At 33.3% G+C, this 19009-nt stretch overlaps 1 protein-coding gene across 2 annotated transcripts in view; it reads right to left on the reverse strand.

Annotated features, from left to right (window-relative positions):
- The window catches only part of DNAJB14 (DnaJ heat shock protein family (Hsp40) member B14), a 41133-nt gene that overhangs the window by 15888 nt on the left and 6236 nt on the right, over positions 1 to 19009 (reverse strand). Inside the window, exons 2-3 of one of the 2 annotated variants that reach the window (XM_063108454.1) lie at positions 10922 to 11093; positions 2788 to 2933 (exon numbers count right to left, since the gene is read on the reverse strand). In XM_063108454.1, coding sequence (XP_062964524.1) covers positions 2788 to 2933; positions 10922 to 11093 — 318 coding nt within the window. The remainder of the gene's footprint in view (positions 1 to 2787; positions 2934 to 10921; positions 11094 to 19009) is intronic. The other variant, XM_063108455.1, reaches the window with a different exon arrangement.

The following is a 19009-nucleotide window of genomic DNA, read 5'->3' on the forward strand; positions in this document are numbered from 1 at the left end:
GGTGAAAATTAACTTGCTTCTTCTTAGAGATACACTCTAGAGGTTAATACTGAACTACCAGACCTAACACAAGCCAAAGCACCTCATCCATAATTATTTATCAAGCAAACACATACACAGCTAACCCATGCTGCCTATTATTACATTCAACATGTCAGCAGGCACAGGTACTATTCAAATAGGCTCTGAAACACTAGGGAGTCTTTCAACATAATGTAGACTGGGTATGTTTTGAAAACATCTATGTCAAAGAGAAGGAAAGGGATTCATTTCATTAAATTATTTTTTAAAAATATGTTTACATATATTGTGCAAGTCATTCTACATATAAATAAAATATTCCCTGCTTAAGAAACTTACAATCCTAACTGGAAAGACAGAACGGCCACATGAACTTAAGAGTTCATTTAGGCCACTCTGCTTGAGAGTATCTTTTATTTTTAAAGATTTACAACGCACACAAATAGAAACATCTCTTCTATTTAATTTAATTCCCTAAACCAACTGCCTCGTTTTTTTTTATTCTTAAAGAAAATAAAAGCACATGGATCTCATTTTTTGTAAAAAGTGTTTCAGTAATTACAGAGCAATTGATCTATATTTTAGTTTTTATATAAAGGCAAAACTTTGTCTTTGCTTAGAGATAAACAGCTTAATATTCCAAAAAAAAGATAGATTGATTGAGTAAAAATAAAATAAGATGATTAAAGCAGTAATAAAAAGACCCTGTGTGTTAAATGAATGAAACCTGCCATTTTTGTGTGATGACACAAGTTGTAATATTTTCTAATTAACTGCCTCTGTTCACCAAGCATCTGTGGATTTCAACTTGGATTTTCTATGCAGTTTCCACTCAATGAAAAATGGGCTCATCAGTTAACTCACTATTCTCATCCTCTTTCGGGACTAATAAATTGGCATTTTGATTCACAGATAACCTCTCATGTACTGAATAATGTGAGCCTCTCTCCTAGAGATAAATCACCTCTCGGCATGTTAACAAGTATTAGGTTTCTAGTTTTGCAAAGCAGAGCATTAAACTCTGAAATGTACCATACCAAAGTACAACAACTTTTGTAAAACCCCTTTGAGTGTCTAGCTGGCTTACTGGGATGACATTTATGTTGTTCATTTCTTCAAAATGCAACACAGGCTGTGTAAATATAGGTATATACACTTAGTGTTATTCCAAGAACAATAATGTTAACACCACTTTGATAGAGAAGTGGGAGAAAAAAAGTAGTTTGACGTCCTTAATATTAATTGATAATCAAATCTCCTAGCAGACCACAAACATACAAATAACCCACTGCCATAATATTTCTAAACATTTTTTAAAACTCCAAAAATGTTTAAAGAAATGCTTTTAACTCATAATGTAGAACATTTTACATTTGGAGGAATATGTGCTAATAAATTAGCTATTTAAAAATTTCAGCTACTTTTTCTAGTAACTCTGTGACTGCATATATAAAGCACTTTGTAGTCATAAAAGTTGAAAATTATTTGTAGAAATTAGGCTTCAGCAATGAAATAAATTAAACAAATATTTGCTCTATTTGAAAATTTCATCAGAAATTTCCCAACTTTGTGTACTACTAAATTATAAATTAACATAAGTGCTGGTATCTGTGTTATTTTTGTTTAATAACAGAAGGTGTGTATTTGAAAGGAAGAAAATAATGGCACAATAACCTGGACACATTCTTCAGGAAATGAACTGACAGAAAGGTAATTTTTGTTGTAAGTTAGTGTTTTTGAATAAAGTAACATTTCCTACACTTTCAACATTCCGCTTTTAATTTAAAAAAAAAAAACTGGGAAAGCTCTCAGTGCCAGAGTGGAATTCTACTTTCACCAGGACCAATTTGACAGATGCTCTTACAGGACTACATTAATAATTCTTAAATGTATTTTCCTTGGTGACTTCCTTCAAGAAATAAAACTGTTCTGGAAACAATCTTAATGGTATTTTTATGAAGGACCAATTGAATATTCTTTTTGAGATATTTTAAAAATGAGTATCTCCTTCCTATTATTCCAAGACACCAACATTTTACTGTAAATATTATATGTTGGCTCTACGAATGCCAAATTCACAAGAATGAACAATCACAAATTTAAGCGTTTTACTATGAATTAGAAGTTAACTATTACAAACACACTGTATGTAACAAAATATGAAATTAAAAATTAAGTTCTGACATTTACTTACTAAATAGGCAAAAAAAATGAAAGAATATTGAGAAAGAAAATTTAAAAAATGAGTAATAGGCAAGAGGAAAGAGAGTAATTTAAAAAAAAATCACATTCATCATAACTACATAAAAAAAAATGCAAAAATTGACCAGGTTTAATAGAAATATAAGAACATTGGGGAGATAGCTATTCTAACTGATATCCCAATTCTAGTACTCTCTAGTGCCTTAAAAACATACAAAAACTATATTTTGCTTTTAGTTCACTTAAAACCAGATGGCAATGTGCATGAAGCTCATGCACAATCACCACCCTACTTGTTCATGATAAACTAGAAAGCATGCATGAGTACCTAGAAAAGTTATTAGAACTGTGTCAAAACTTTCATGTTGCTTCTGTGAAGCCAAATAGCCCTTGTTTGGCTCAGGGTATATCAAGTTAATACTTAATTATTAAAGAATTTTGCAGACCCTTGCTTATGCTGGTTTCTGAATGCACCAGTCCAAAAGCAGAAATTAATATTCTGAAACACTGTAAAGTGAATTCTAAAAAGAGCTTAGTAAAATTACTTTAAAAGGTTTACTTTACTTTTAAAAGCATCTGTTGCTCCAGGTGCACGGTTTTTGTCTGGATGAAACTTCAAAGCAAGCTTTCTATAAGCTTTTTTCAAATCTTCATCACCAGCATCTTTTGTAACTCCAAGTACTTCATAGTAATTTTTACATTTGTTTATGCTGTGAACAAGAGAGTGTGTTATAATGTATATTTCAAGGAAGAACATTGTGTAATTAATTTTTAATTTATTAAAAGAGTATAAAGAACTCTCCATGAACTATCCATTTCTCAAAATCTAATGATGGTTTATCCCTTTAAGGATTAGTTTGCTTTATTCCCTTTTTTGACAATATGCCATTCCTCTAACCTCTTCACAATCTAAGGAGATAAGCCATAAGAATGTCCTTAGTGCAATTTATAACAACAACAGAGAAGTAAAGCCAAGCCCATAATAATTGTGGATGAAGGACAGAGCACATACTGTAACTAAAATAAGAGGATAAGAACAATTTTATTAAGTGAATAAAAAAATTCCAAAACTCCTCAAAAGTATGTCACATCTAAAAATGAATATGCTTCAAAATGGATTAAAGAATTAAATATACACCCTGAAACAATAAAACTTCTTAAAGAAAACATAGGAGAAACACTTCAGGAAATAGGACTGGACACAGACTTCATGAATACGACCCCAAAAGCACGGGCAACCAAAGGAAAAATAAACAAATGGGATTATATCAAACTAAAGAGCTTCTGCACAGCAAAAGAAACAATTAACAGAGTTAAAAGACAACCAACAGAGTGGGAGAAAATATCTGCAAAATATACATCTGACAAAGGATTAATATCCAGAATATACAAGGAACTCAAACAACTTTACAAGAAAAAAACAAGCAACCCAATTAAAAAATGGGCAAGAGCTAAATAGGCATTTCTCTAAGGAATATATACGAATGGCCAACAAACATATGAAAAAACGCTCAACATCACTCAGCATCTGGGAAATGCAAATCAAAACTACACTGAGATACCATCTCACCCCGGTTAGGATGGCTAAAATCCAAAAGACTCTGAACGATAAATGCTGGCGAGGTTGCGGAGAAAAAGGAACTCTCATACATTGTTGGTGGGACTGCAAAATGGTGCAGCCTCTTTGGAAAATGGTATGGAGGTTCCTCAAACAATTGCAGATAGATCTACCATATGAGCCAGCTATCCCACTGCTGGGAATATACCCAGAGGAATGAAAATCATCAAGTCGAAGGTATACCTGTTCCCCAATGTTCATCGCAGCACTCTTTACAATAGCCAAGAGTTGGAACCAGCCCAAATGTCCATCATCGGATGAGTGGATACGGAAAATTTGGTATATCTACACGATGGAATACTACTCAGCTATAAAAACGAATGAAACACTGCCATTTGCAACAACATGGATGGACCTTGAGAGAATTATATTAAGTGAAACAAGTCAGGCACAGAAAGAGAAATACCACATGTTCTCACTTATTGGTGGGAGCTAAAAATTAATATATAAATTCACACACACACACACACACACACACACACACACACACACAAAACAAACAAACAAACAAACAAAAAAAACCGGGGGGTGGGGAGAAGACATAACAACTACAGTTCTTTGAAGTTGATACGACAGGCAAACAGAAAGGACATTGTTGGGTGGGAGGAAGGAGAAGGAGGAGGCAGGGAGGTTTTGGTACTGGGCCACAATAATCAACCACATTGTATATCGACAAAATAAAATTATTAAAAAAAAAAAATGAATATGCAATACATTTCAAGAAGTTTTTTCTTACATAATGTAGATCTAACCAAGTACCAAAGCAACAATGTAGCACATGTAAAACAACAGTAGTATCTTATGGTTTAAATGTCAAGGTAAGTAGTTCAGCCCACTTATGCTAAAGAGAATTTATCTCTGTCACTCTCTGAAAAAGATAAAATCTCACAATAAAATACAACATGGGACTCAAAAATGTTTGTTACACCCAATTTCCACTGTGTTGAGTACACTCCTAAAAATTACTTACAAAGTTTGTACCTTAAAGACGTAACAGATTTAAGCCTTGAGTCTTTAAAGTGTATTAGGAACAGAAAAGAACTATTCTCAATGCAGCAGAGTATGTTTAGTACTTTAGGATGCCAACATTCTCCCACAACCTAATCATGTGCTTTCACCAAAGCCATGGTACATATTCAATACTTTTTGTAAAGTACTTTGTGACTTTAAATATGTTTTATGTGCAGGTGGCTTGATGACAGAGGTAGTAACGGGTAAAATAATCTAAAGCATAATTGGTCACTGGCAGCAAAAGAACTGCAAAACTTGACTCAATGTTTCCAAAGAAAAAAGACAAGGTTAATCTTTTTTTTTTTTTTTTTTTTAACTTTTAATATTGAACCTATTAGCCACCACAGTGCTTGGCACATGATAGGTGCTCATTAAATATTTTTGGAGTGAATGAGCCCTAGCTCCCCTTTCATAATGAAAGCATTCATCATTTGTTATATGAACTGAAGGGGGAAAAAAAGAGAAGGTGTTATATAAGATTATGGAAATTTCCTATAATCTTATCAACAAAAATCTGTTACATAATCTTCTTACAGCAATAATATTAAAATTGCATTTTTCTACTTTACATACTTAAAAACATAAACATAAGTCAGTTTTATTTCAGAAATATGACATTTCCTTTATTTAGTCAATAATATTTACTGAACACCAACTATGCCCCAGTGTTCTATGCACTTGAGATATCTCAGTAAACAAAACAGAACAATCTCTGCCTTTGCAGACACTCATTCTCCTAGATATATTTAGAAACTATGTGATAAGAAAAAAAAACCCCAAAATGGGAGGAGGGCATTTATAGAACACCTACTGTGTGTTAGGTACAGGTCTACAATCCCATATCCATGTTCCAATATCCATAAAGCTCTGAAAAACGAAAGTTATTCTATAACTAATCTGACTGCAAAAAATCTGTCTTGAATTCTTTTAGAGGCAAAATATGACCTGCACAAATGTGAAGCTACTAACTATAGAGTCTTCATTTACCCCATTTAAATTGAAATATTTGTATGTTTTGCTGTAGAAATGTTATGATTTGGTTATGGGCTGCTACCCCAGAGCCTGCTAAGATGTTATATAATGAGTAATATATTCTCTTTATTACCTTTCTAAAATATGAAGAATTTTGAATTCCAAAGCATAGTCCCTATATTGTCCCAAAGATTTCACATAGAGAATTATAGAATTTTATTATGCTTATTCATTTACATAAACTACCTCATTACTCCTCATTGGGTAGATATTATTACTACTTAACCAATGAGGAAATCAAAGCTTTGAATGGTTAAGTAAATTTCCTAAAGTCACATAACCAAGTAACAGATGGGAATTAGGGATATTTCTTCAACAAAAATTTACCCACCATCTACTTTCTGCTCTGCATGGTTTTGAATGCTACAGAGGTGAATAAAACAGTCGAAAAATTCAAAAATCCCTAATCACATTAAATTTACAATTGGGAGAGTGACAAGCAATAAAAAAAAATATAAGTAAAATGTAAAGTACATCATATGATGATAAATATTTAGAGAAAAATGAAGTGGTAGAGGGGAATAGAGAATGGAAGGGAAGGCCTGCTATTTCAGAGTAATCAGGAAAGGCCACACAAGTAATGATTCAAATTTCAGTTTGTCTGCCTTGAAAATCTTGCGTCTCGGAATGAACAGAGAAGAAAAGGAGCCCCTTCAGACTCCAGAGTGACCATTCTGTCCCTTTTTATCTCCTTCTTATAATGAGTATTTATGCAGACTCTTTCCTAGATATTTGCAAATGATTTTGGCACCCAGATGCTCCTTCTCTGCCTCTCTTCTTGCTCAGCTAGTTTCTACAATTTCTTCAGACCTCTGTTTAGCTGTTCCTTTTCCCTGGAATCCAAATTCATCAAGACTAGGTTTGGTGCTCCTGTTATATGCTCCCAAAGCCCTCTGAACTTAGCCTTACCCCCAACAATTACCACAAAGTATTGCAGTTGCCTGTTTATGTGTCTGACTACTCATCTAGAATTTAGGCTCTTTGAAGGCAGGGATTATGTCTCAATCACCATATGTGTTGAATGAATGGATGGACAGATGGATAGACAAATAGATGAACAAATGGATACATGGACAATTGTTTCAATTTGAGGGCAGAAATGGTAGGAATTTAAAAAGTCATGTTCAGCTCAAAGGTGATGAATGCTATAATGAAAATGCAGCTGGCACCAAAAATCAGTTTGGAATAAATAGAGGAGAACCAATTTACAGAAGTGAAGCAGACTGTGAGACAAGGAGTAGAGCTAAGAATATGGCAGACACTAACTGAATGCAGAAAAAGTAGTAATAAACTAAGCACTGAACAATCCTAAAGCCATTACTATTTGGTTTGAATGCATAAGATGTTTAATTATGTTCCAGATTAACCTTCTAAAATTGTTTTGTTGATATTTCCTGAGTACAAAAGCTGGGCAAAAGAAGTCCAGGAGAGGGTTGTGGGACAGTGCAGGGAAGATGGAGACTAGAATTCACAAGGCTCTAGATATGGGTCATAAAGGTATAAATAGCCACAGTGAGAAAAAAGCCAAGACAGGAAAAACAATTACTTCACTAATTCTTAGCTGTATACAGCTCTACCATATCTTCCCTGCACTGAATTTTTCATGATATATTAGAGGAGAAATTCTTGAGAAGCCGGCAAAGAGGTATAAAGTCATCATCACCAATGGACAGGCTGAAGACTATATATTTCAAGTAAGGCTCCAAATACACCATTCACCTAATTTTTTACACCCAAGTGAGAAATTACCATTCACATATATACTTTAATTCATACTGTTATCATGCTCCTTTTCACCTGCTATGTGTTCGTTACACTTTTTACAATCTGCTCCTTCCTGAAAGATTCAAATGTTCTTCAGCCTTACCAAAGAAAAGAAAGAAAGAAAGAGAAGAAAAGAAAAGAAATTCAAAAGGATAACCCATTACCTATCTTGGAAGAAAATATTGTGCGACAAGGCCAAAAAGATCTGTCTGGAGCTCAACAATGGGAAAAGAATGTCTGGCCCAGTTTTTATGTCTTCTTTTAAGTGCATGAAAACATAATGGGTGGGACAGAAGGGTCATCTTTCAATTCACTTTTTTTCATGTGCTATAGCTGATTATTAAAACAGACTCCAAATTTAGTCAGTGTTTAAGTAAATACTAATTTATTCCTGAGACAAAGAATTATTTATTTTATAAGTTTAGCAAAATGATTTACTTTCTTTTTATTTAAAGAACTGGAGCTTAAATCAAATCTTAAATTCAAATCCCCGTAATTAAAATGTCTCAACAGATGTAAAAAGTGTTCCTAGTTGTAAATATAATGATATCCCAGCTAATGATTTCATGTTGATACTATAAATTTTTAAATATAAGATGATCTTTTACTGATTGTATATTAAAAACTTCTACAATTTTTTCTCAATTATTTTTCAATATATTTCAACCTAAAGACAACAAACAGTGCTTAGTATCACAGAATATTAGTTTACAAAGTTACACACTTTTTCTTTAGTCTTACTGTAAGCTAGCTCTTACTTATGCAATGGATGCAGTATTATTGCATGGCTTCTCCCCATTGAGCCAAATTGTCACTGAGCAATTTGTTTGCATAATCGTGCTAACCAACAAGATAACATGGCTTTCTTCAGAAAAATCCCCTGTGTATAGGTTAAACAAAAAACAAAAACAAAGAGCATGTAAGTGTTCTGTTGTATCTGTTCCCTCACTAAAGCAACACTTATGAAGGCTAATACAATGATCAAGTGTTACCTGATTCAGCTAAGCAACTCATAAGGTACTGACTGAAGTATTCTGAATAACTTAGGTATTTAGTCCCAGTCATATTTAGTCCCCAAAAGAAAAAAAAAAATTACATTTATTTAATAAAAAAAGTATAATAAAATTACTGACCAGAGAATCACCCTCTAATATGTGTATACTACTAAGCTAATTCTTTTACCCATTAAGAATTCAGTCTCAATGTGGCTGGGTCCTCATGCTAAGTCAGCAATCTTTCCATTCCCTTTGCTGCTCTTCTCTGCAAATATTCCATATTTTACCACTCTCCTCAAGCTTTGACCTTCTCTTTTTTCCTCCAACTCGCTGAAGACAACCTCATCTCCAGTTTCACAGAGAAAATAGAAGCCAACATATAGAATGTCCTTTAACCTTTCATGTTTCCAACTGTCTGATTCTGGCCACACACAAAGTGTAACTACACCCATCATCATCTTTCATTCTTCCCTTCTTAAAGATGTCCCTTTGACTACTGGGCTTTGGAGAAACACACACACACACGCACACGCACACGCACACACGCACACTAGCAAAGCAAAGAGATATCATTACTCTTCCTTCCTTATTTCTACCACACCTTTGGCTACTCCTCTTTTCTTTCAAGGCTAGGGCAGAGGAAATGAAGAAATAAATATTTTAAAAAAACAAAAAAACCCATCAGATTTAGGAGATTCCTATTCTCTGAAACTTTCAACTATAGTTTTTTGGTGAAACTTTCAAATATACAGGTGATTCTATTGTTTTTCTAAAAAAAAAACCTCACATATTATAGAATTAACTTTATTTTGGGTCCTTCACTGAGAATATGTTCTCCCTGCAAAAAGTAATTCCTACAAGAAAATACAATTTGTTTTAGGATGTGGTTTCCAGAACCGTGTTTCACCACACTGCTTAAAGCTTTTTCTGAAATTAATTCTTCTGAAAGCTTTAAGCAAGTCTCAAAAGCAAGTCTCTCAGTTATTTACTTATCTCACTTATTCAACCACCTCTGATGCAGTACTACAATTATAAAAGTGGTTAGCAGCATTATTTATATTCTAATAGTACTTCACTACCATTCATGCTGATCAAATACCCTTTATCATGGCTTTACCATGATTAGGGAATCTTTTTTTCTTTTTGTGATCATACTCAGATAAAATATTACAATCAAGTTTTCACATTTAAATATATAGAGAAAAAAGCAAAATATAAATATATTGATAATTGTTTTAAAAATTAAAATATAATAACAAATCACTTTCCTTAATAAATAAAACCTGTGTCTCAAAATATATTTCAAGTTATGGTAACTAAAAAAAGTGAGAATGGAGGAAAAAAGGGTGGAAAAAGAAAAAGAAATTAGATTAAAAGAGAAACAGACAAGAAAGGGCAAAATAGAGACAGACTTAATCTAACTAGTTTTAACTATTCCTCACTTGAGTTAGTTCACTATACTATAATTCACTCTCCATGAGAATTATCTGTTTAATCAGTGCTCAGAGTTCTTCACCCTTAAACTTCACTTTCCCTAGGAGAGCAACATCAATACAACATCAATACAGCTTCCTTAAGCTACAGCAGGAAACAAAAGTCTCTTCTCTAGTATTTCATACCCAGAATTTAGTTTTATTTCCAGAAAACTTTTTATTTATAAAATTAGTAAAGCCAGATCCTGAAAACCGAGTTCTTAATTTTTCAACTCTACCTAATCTTCTGTTTTAAGTAGAAGTGTATCATGAGGTAAAACTAAAACACAGAAATGGAATAATCAGAGTAAGAAAATATTAAAAGGAAATGACACTATGGTGTCTGCATATATGTAAAGACAGCCTTCTAAAAATAATATAAATTAAAAAAAATTATCCTTTATTACTACAGTAGGGAATTGAAAATGCTACTGCTGTCACACTCAATTTTCCTCTCATATGAAATTCTTCCACCACATCTACATGTAAGACAAAACAATTCTCCACCCTCTTTCAACATTGCTATCTAAATAATGTATTGTGTCAAAAAACTGAATAATTTTTCATTAAAAAAATTCTTTGTAAGAAGCTTTGTGACAAAGTTACTTTAAAAGACAAAACCTCCCATGAAGTTGGTATTTTACAGACTGATTTTATAAAAAATATGAAGCAACAGACCCAAAGTTCAATTCCTTCATATCTGTTCTTCTATTAAATTATATTTCAAACATTTTTTAGGTGTTGTAACATCAAAAAATTGCATTAATATCAATTATAACTGAGATATAAATCATATGTATTCCTACCTGAGAACTCCATCTACTTGGTCTTTGGTATAGCCTTTTCCACTTTCACCACTACCAGATGTGCTGTCCTTTGTGCAATTAGGCTTGTTTTGATCACCACTACCTGATGGTTTTCGGCAACGAGGGCCATTTCCAGCCGTGCTTCCATTTTTCATAATTATTTCCAATAGCGCTGTAGAAAGATAAAGTATACTGTGCCTGTTTACATCAAGGTACATACACAAGATCTTCAGAAGAATGTTATAAAGCAGACAAATCACAATCTGTTCTCCAAAAAGATTCACCAGAGGGTCTATAGCCAGCACTCCCTATATACTTAACTATTCACAAAATACTAATCACCATTTAGGAGGATGTTAAATTCAAAGTTAATAAAATTAAAAATTGCTATCATTCAATTTGACATATTTTATTTGTCATATCATAGTGAAACTGCAGAATATCAACAACAACAAAAAGTGATAGTCTTTAAAGTAGCCAATGAGGTCATCCACAAAGAAACAGAAATTAGACTTTCTGTTTATTTCTCACAATGGCAGCCAAAAGATATTAGAATATTATCCACAAAATGCTCAGGAAAAAAACTGTCAATGTAAGTTCTGCACACTAATATTCCAGAAAGTGTACAACATAAAAACATTTCAAACATAAAAACTGAGAAAATTTACCATTAAAAGACTTTCGGTAGAGGATACTGTAATATATGTATCTTAGAAGAAAAATGTTTTCAGATAGGCTGAGATGCAAAAAGGAATGGTGAGCAAATATTCTGGTATATGTGTGAGTAAATCTAAACACTGAGTGTGAACAACAACAGTAGTTATGTCTAGGATTTGCTGTAAAATAATCTGGAGAGGAGACATAAAAGTTGGGTTAGAGAGAATGTATGAAATAAGGTTAGCCATATATATTCATAACGGCTAAAGATAGGTGGGTAATAGGAATTGATTATACAATTTTCTTTCCTTTCATGTATGCTTGAAACTTTCCATAATAATTTTTTGCTGAGTTTTAAGTTTTAACAAAATTAGAAGGAAAAAAACAGAAATCGACCATCTTGGTAGAAACTCAACATATTTCAATCAACAACTGACATAAAGTAGATTTAAAAAAAATTATTAAAGGGCCGACCCCGTGGCTCACTCGGGAGAGCGCAGCAGTGGGAGTGCAGCCGCGCTCCCGCCGCGGGTTCAGATCGTATATAGGGATGGCTGGCGCGCTCACTGGCTGAGCGCAGTGCGGGCGACACCTAGCCAAGGGTTGCGGGTCACCAAAAAAAAAAAAAAAAAAAAAAAAAAAACATTCTTATTTATAACAACAAAAGCATAAGTGACAAAGAAAAAATAAAGTGGACTTAATCAAAATTAAAAACTTGTACATCAAAGGCTATCATCAATAGAGTGAAAAAGACAATCCACAAAATGGTAGAAAATACTTACAAATCACATATCTGATAAAAGAAATGTATCCAGATATATAAAGAATTTTTACAATGCAATAATAAAAAGACCAAAAACCCAATTTAAAAAAAATGGGCAAAATAGCCAAATAGATATTTCTCCAAAACAGAAAAACAAATGGCCAATAAGCCCATAATAAAGTTGCTCAACATTATTAGCCATTAGAGAAGTAAGAATCAAAACTACAAGATACCAGTTCACACCCACTAGGATGGCTATAATCAAAAAGACAGACAATAGCAAGTATGGGCAAGGATGTGAAGAAATTGGAACCCTAATACACTTCTGCTGGGAATGTAAAATGGTGCAGATGCTTAGAAAAATCACCTGGTAGTTTTTAAAAATCAAACATATAGTTACCTTTTGACTCAACAATCCCATTCCTAGGTATATATACACAAGAGAAATGAAAACACATATCTACAGGAAAACTGGTTCACAATAAAACTGGTTTATTGCCGAAAAAGTGGAAACAAACAAGTGTCCCTCAACCGATGAATGATAAATAAAATGTGATATATCCAGACAATGGGATATTATTTGAAAATAAAAAGAAATGAAGTACTGATGATATATGCTAAACATGGATAAACCTTGAAAACACTATGATTTGCAAAAGAAGCCAGTCACAAATGACTACATACTGTATGATTCCATTTATATGAAATGTACAGAATAGGCCTATCTACAGAGACAGAAAGTAGATCAGTCATTGCCAAGGAAGGGGGGGGGAATGAAATTAGGGAGAAAAGAGGAGTGACTGCTAATGCATATGGGGTTTCCATTTGAGGTGAGGAAATGTTCTAAAATTGATTGTCGTAATGGTTGCACAACTCTGTGAATATACTAAAAAACCCACTGAATGGTTAAATGAGTGAATTGTATGGTATGGGAATTATATCTCAATAAAGCTATTACATATATATTTAAAAAATCCCAACAGTGCTGTAGGCAAATTTGCAAACATATAGATATTTAGTACTTATGTCTTATTTATACAGGTTTTCTTTCCAACATACTTTTCCCTGTCTAATGCATTTCAAAGGTCATCAAAGACATAAGACATTTAGTTTATACAACAATCTAGTCGTAGATGGTACTCAATTAGACAGCAATCTATTAGCTATAAACAATAGAAATATATATTATACAGTCAATATTTAACTGTAGTTTAGTCTGTATTTAATGCAATCACAATGGAAACCAGCATGGTCTAGGAGGTAGTGGTTCACAACATTTAAAAATGAAAAATTTTGTGATAATTCTGGGAAAAAGGTAACAGCAGCTTAAATTTTAAGTCTCTCCAAATTCCTTCATAAAATCAGAGCAATTAAATAGCAAAATCAAAACTTCAGCACAACATCCCAAAATATAAGAAGGTGGAAATAAACCACCAACAGCTACAAGATCTGCATGAGTATTAGCATCTAGTGGGAAGTAGCAAGAGGGTAGTAATAGGGCATTTGCTAGCCCACAGAAGACAAAAATACCCAAACAACCAATAGGGACTCTATATAGCATTGCAGGCAAAACTGAGAAAAGTGTCTAAAAAGGAACGGGTTTTGTCCACCACAATATTGCATGGGTGCAAGGGTCCAGAATAAAGCCTTAAGGACATAGAACACTCTAGTTGCTACAAATTCTCACAACTAATAAATTACAGCTCTCTTCCAGAACAAAGCCATACCAAGGAAACACTGCAGAGAACAAGACCCAAAATGAAGAGGACAGCAATAACAGAAAGAAAAGGGAAAAAAAAAAAAGAAAAAAAATAAGAGAAACTCCAGATAAAGCGTGGTAAAGGAGAAAGGAGCGAGAATATCTCATAAAGCAAGGTAACGTATTTTTAAACATTACACAAAAACAGGAGAAGGATCTCTGTATATTTAGAAAGGAAAGACTAACTAAACTAACATCATATAAAAATGAGTAAAAAAAAATGACAAGTTAAATCTGATGCAAAGTTATTATAAGAAAAAAGAGAATAAATATAAAATAAATCTCTGAAAACAATGAATGCATTCTACAAAGAATCGCCTACAAAACAGATGAACACTATAACCTACTATTTCAAAACAAGCTGAAAAGACTTTAAAAAATAATACATGATATGAAAGAACAACATAAATCAGAATTACAACACCACCAGAAATTATCTATCCAGAATTTAGGCGATAAAACTCAGGAAAGAATAAGAAATGAAAGAAAAAATCAATTCAAAAAAGAAGACTACACTAGAAGAAACAAAGCGTTATAAACATAACAGATAATGCCTTAAGAGAAAGAAAACTTAAAAAGGAGGACAATTTTAAGAATTAAAAAAACCAAAAAGACAAAAGAAACCTGACAGAAAATACAAATATCGAATACGGTTAAAGATCAAAAATATGTACAACAGGAGTCCTGCAGAAGAAAAAACAAGGAACTAGAACAAATATAACAGTAATTGGAGAAAATTTTTCTAATATAAAAACAAAAGCATCTGAAGGTTTATAATGAAAAGGCAAATCACATACTTAAGAATACTGACCAAGAATAACTGAAAGCAAGACATATCCTAGTAAAATTAACTGGGTATCCAGGCAAAAAGATCAAATTACTTATAATGGAAAAAATTTAGATTGTCATCGACTTTGCTGATCAGCAGTACTTCCACAAAAGAATGGAGTAACATATTTAGATACCTAAGGAAAGAAAACATGAGCCAAGGACTTTGTACCTACCAAACTACCTCTAAGCGGGAAGGCACAGATGAGCTATTTTCAGCATTCTAGAATTTAGGGAGCAAAGTTCCCACAACCCCTTCCTGGGAATCTACTAGAAAACAAGCTTCAAAAATCCAAAATAATTACATATATATAGTAACATAAGGACTGGTAGCAAGCATTAAATGTATAGTTATTTACAGAACTAAGACTAAATGACTGTTAAGAAAGAGAGCATATAGGATGCAGTGGTGGTAGGTTCTGACACTGTAGATATGGTTCAAATATTTTAAAACTGGTGGGCTTCCTCTGTCCTTCCCTTTAATAGAAAATAAAAAAATTATTGGATTTATTCCCTTCCCTCCCCTTCGTTTTGGCAGCTGGGGCTGGCAGGACCAATAAGGCCTGGACCAAGGAGACATACTGGGACCAAGGAGGCAGTCATAGCCAAAACCATCGCTGAGCTTGACAGGGCCCGCACCAAAGGGGTCAAATAAGCAACATATTACATACAAGGGAAAATGAACAAATAAGTAGGAGCCACGTTACTCACTGTCAGAAAATAGAATGATAAATATGGAAATGGAAACATCTAGAATGAACCCTGTGATACTGGACTAAAAATGGAGATGTGTGAATATATATGTGTGTGTGTGTGTGTGTCTCTCTCACAGATATCCAAATTAATACAGATCAAATTACTATGATATATGTATGCCCACATACAAATATATATAACATGCATATACATACACGCATTCATTCATACATATATTTCCTAGCTCTATCCAGTGAGAGGACTAGAAGCAATGACACCTCTGTAGCAATGAGTATCTAATGTGTTTCTAAATTTTCTACATTTTAGTATCTAGTTTTTAAATTTTCCTCATTGTCTACTAAAAGAAATCAGGGCTTCCTGGAGAAACAGCTGATTCCCTGGAGAAACAGCTGATTCCCAGGGCAGAAAAAGTAAAATGTAAGCCTACAGAAATTTCTGTGCCAGAAAGTAAGGAAATTCAAAGCATGATGAGGACATGTCAAAAAGACACAGAAGCCAGCTTGAAGGGGCACACTCACTGACTAAATCTGAGCACCAAAATAAATAACAATAATGACGGGTTATTGTTGAATCTGTGAATCCATAAAGATAAATAAGGTTGAATAACAACTAATAAATGTAGAAGGAATGATGGAATTAGAAAACCATCATTTGGCAACCATCAGAAATTTAGTCAGGAAAGAATCATCAATGGATGCTACAAGGAGATGATGTAAGATTGTTGAAGAACAGGACATTTACACAGTTCAAAGTATTTCACTACAAAATATTTATTAATTACAAGGGGAAAGAATAACTTCAAAGTGGAGAAACCTAGCAATCAGCAACTTAACTATCAAAATAACCTCATCAGCAAAGGACCAAGTCAACATCATGCATCTCTTGAAATGTTATAGTAAGAACACAACATCATTTCTATGGTATTCCTGCCCAAAAATTCATATGAGGAAGTATCAGTCAAACCCAAATTGAGGAAAATTCTACAAAATAACTGGCCTATACTCATCAAAAATGCAACACCAAGAAAAAAAGGTGGTAATCTGGAGAATAAAACATCATGCCAAATAAATGAACACGTATGTGCCTTTTTTGCCATAAGGGACATCATTGAGAAAATCGGCAGAATTTGAAAAAGGTGCATGTATTAATTTCATAAATTTGATGGTTATACTGTGGTTATAAAAGAGAGTGTCTTTGTCTTAGAAAATATTCACTGAATTACTTAGGGGTAATGGGACATCATGTCTACAACTACTCTTAATTGGTTCAGAAAAAGAACAATAAAAAAGAACAAATTGTGTGTGTGTGTGTGTGTGTGTGTGTGTGTGTGTGTGTGTGTGTAGAGAAAGAGAGAGAGAGAGGCAGCAGTGAGGGAGAGAGAAAGGGCATGATAAAGCAAATGTAGCAAAATTTTAGCAAATAGGAAGCCTGAGTGAAATGCAAATAGGAGTTTGTATTATTATTTGTATTAACTTTGTGTTATTTTGTATTTGGATTAGTTTGTATTATTCTTGCAACTTTTCTATAAATTTGAAATTATTTCAAAAATTTTTTAAAAATTAAAATGGGATGAGAATGGAGAGTATATGCAAAGAAATTTAACTGTTTTCAATAATTATACTTGTGGGATATTAGTGATAATATCACTCTCAACCTACTATGTATATTATGTGGCATAAAGCAAATAAGTAATGATATATTCTATAATTTCCCATGTCTTTGAGAACCAGGATTACTACTGAGGAAAAAGGAGATAGAAATATAAGCTAGAAAAGTTTAAGTAAAAACTCTGAAGTGATTAATTTGAATTGGAAATAACAGCATAAACTCATACACTATTTTTCTTTAAAAACACGAAGACAAAACTCACAACATAGATCTGTGCATTGAAAAGGCCCAGAAACAATGAACAATCTAGTAGCCACAGCATCCTCAGTGCCCAGATTGTGATGCTGCAACACCATTTTCAACTAAAGAAACCAGGCTTATTAGAGATATGGTTGATTCCAGCTCTAGCAAAGGAAATGTTCAAGAGAAGCCTGAAACACTCTTATACCAAAGAGCAAAGTAACTATTAAAGACTATTAGAGATGGGTCAGTGGAACTCAGAAACTAATATAAAGGGGTACCCATTGGCCAAGGACCTAAAAATAATGACAATTAGCTGCTTTTGGAAAATGAAAGGGAACCAGCTCCTTTTCTTGAAAACTGGTAGGGGCAATCAAGCATTTATTATGCTGTTCCTATATGAACTGTACCACTGCATAACCATAAGACAGAGGAAAGGAAGTATCACTTTATAGAACTATTTCAGCTAAAAAATGAAGAAATTACTTTTTAAAATTATGGAGCCAGATATGAAAATGGTTATATGTGTTTAATATTTACAGGTGGCCACAAAGACCCTATATGCTAGTTAGAAGTTGTCTGTACAATGTATTTCATTCTCCGCACAAATATGAAGATACTTCAAAAAGTTCATGAAAAAATAGAATTAAAAAATAATAAGTGAAATAAGCCAGGCACTGAAAGAGAAATACTGCATGTCTTCATTCCTAAGTGGGAGACAAACACACCACAATAAAATGTTGAATTTTCAGGAGAGAAGAGATCTATAGTTAGTAGAGGTGGGGAAGGGGGGAAAGGGGTTAGGGAGTAATTGGGTAAGTGACACAAAGAATAACTACGTTTTGTCATGATGAATATGCTAATATTGATTTGATCATCACATACTGTACAAAAATACTGACAGTCAACTCTTTACCTCACAAATACGTACAATCAATGTATAATCAATGATGTTTCAATTCAAAAAATAAATTTAAAAAAATAATATAAAGCTTTCCGTAAACTTTTTTCTTTCCTTTTTTCATCATAAAATTTAATTGTACATATTCGTGGGGTACAGTGTATTGTTTCAATACATACATATACTATACAATGATTCACTAGAGGTAGATAGCATGTACATCACCTGAACATCTATCTTTTCTTTGTGGTGATTATGGTCAAGATCCACTTTTCTAGCTATTTAGAAATATGCAATGTAAGATTATTAGCTCTAGTCAGCCTAGAACACCAGAATTTATTCTTCCTATCTACCTATAACTTTGAATCTATTAATCCACCCTCGGTAAATTCTCTCAGTGTTCTTCTAGACATCTCACATGTTGACAGCTGGATGTTGGATATTGCTAAAGCAAGACCATATAGTTTGCAGTGGATTGAATGGCCCCCCCGAAGTCACTGAAGTTTAATTCCTACTATAACTGTTGAGAGTGGGAAATCCTATCATGGTAATTGCAAGGTGGGGCCTTGAAGAGGTGATTAGATTCTGACGACCATGCCTACTGAACGGATTAAT

Source organism: Cynocephalus volans, chromosome 9 (assembly GCF_027409185.1).
Source record: "Cynocephalus volans isolate mCynVol1 chromosome 9, mCynVol1.pri, whole genome shotgun sequence".
Lineage (NCBI taxonomy): Eukaryota > Metazoa > Chordata > Mammalia > Dermoptera > Cynocephalidae > Cynocephalus > Cynocephalus volans.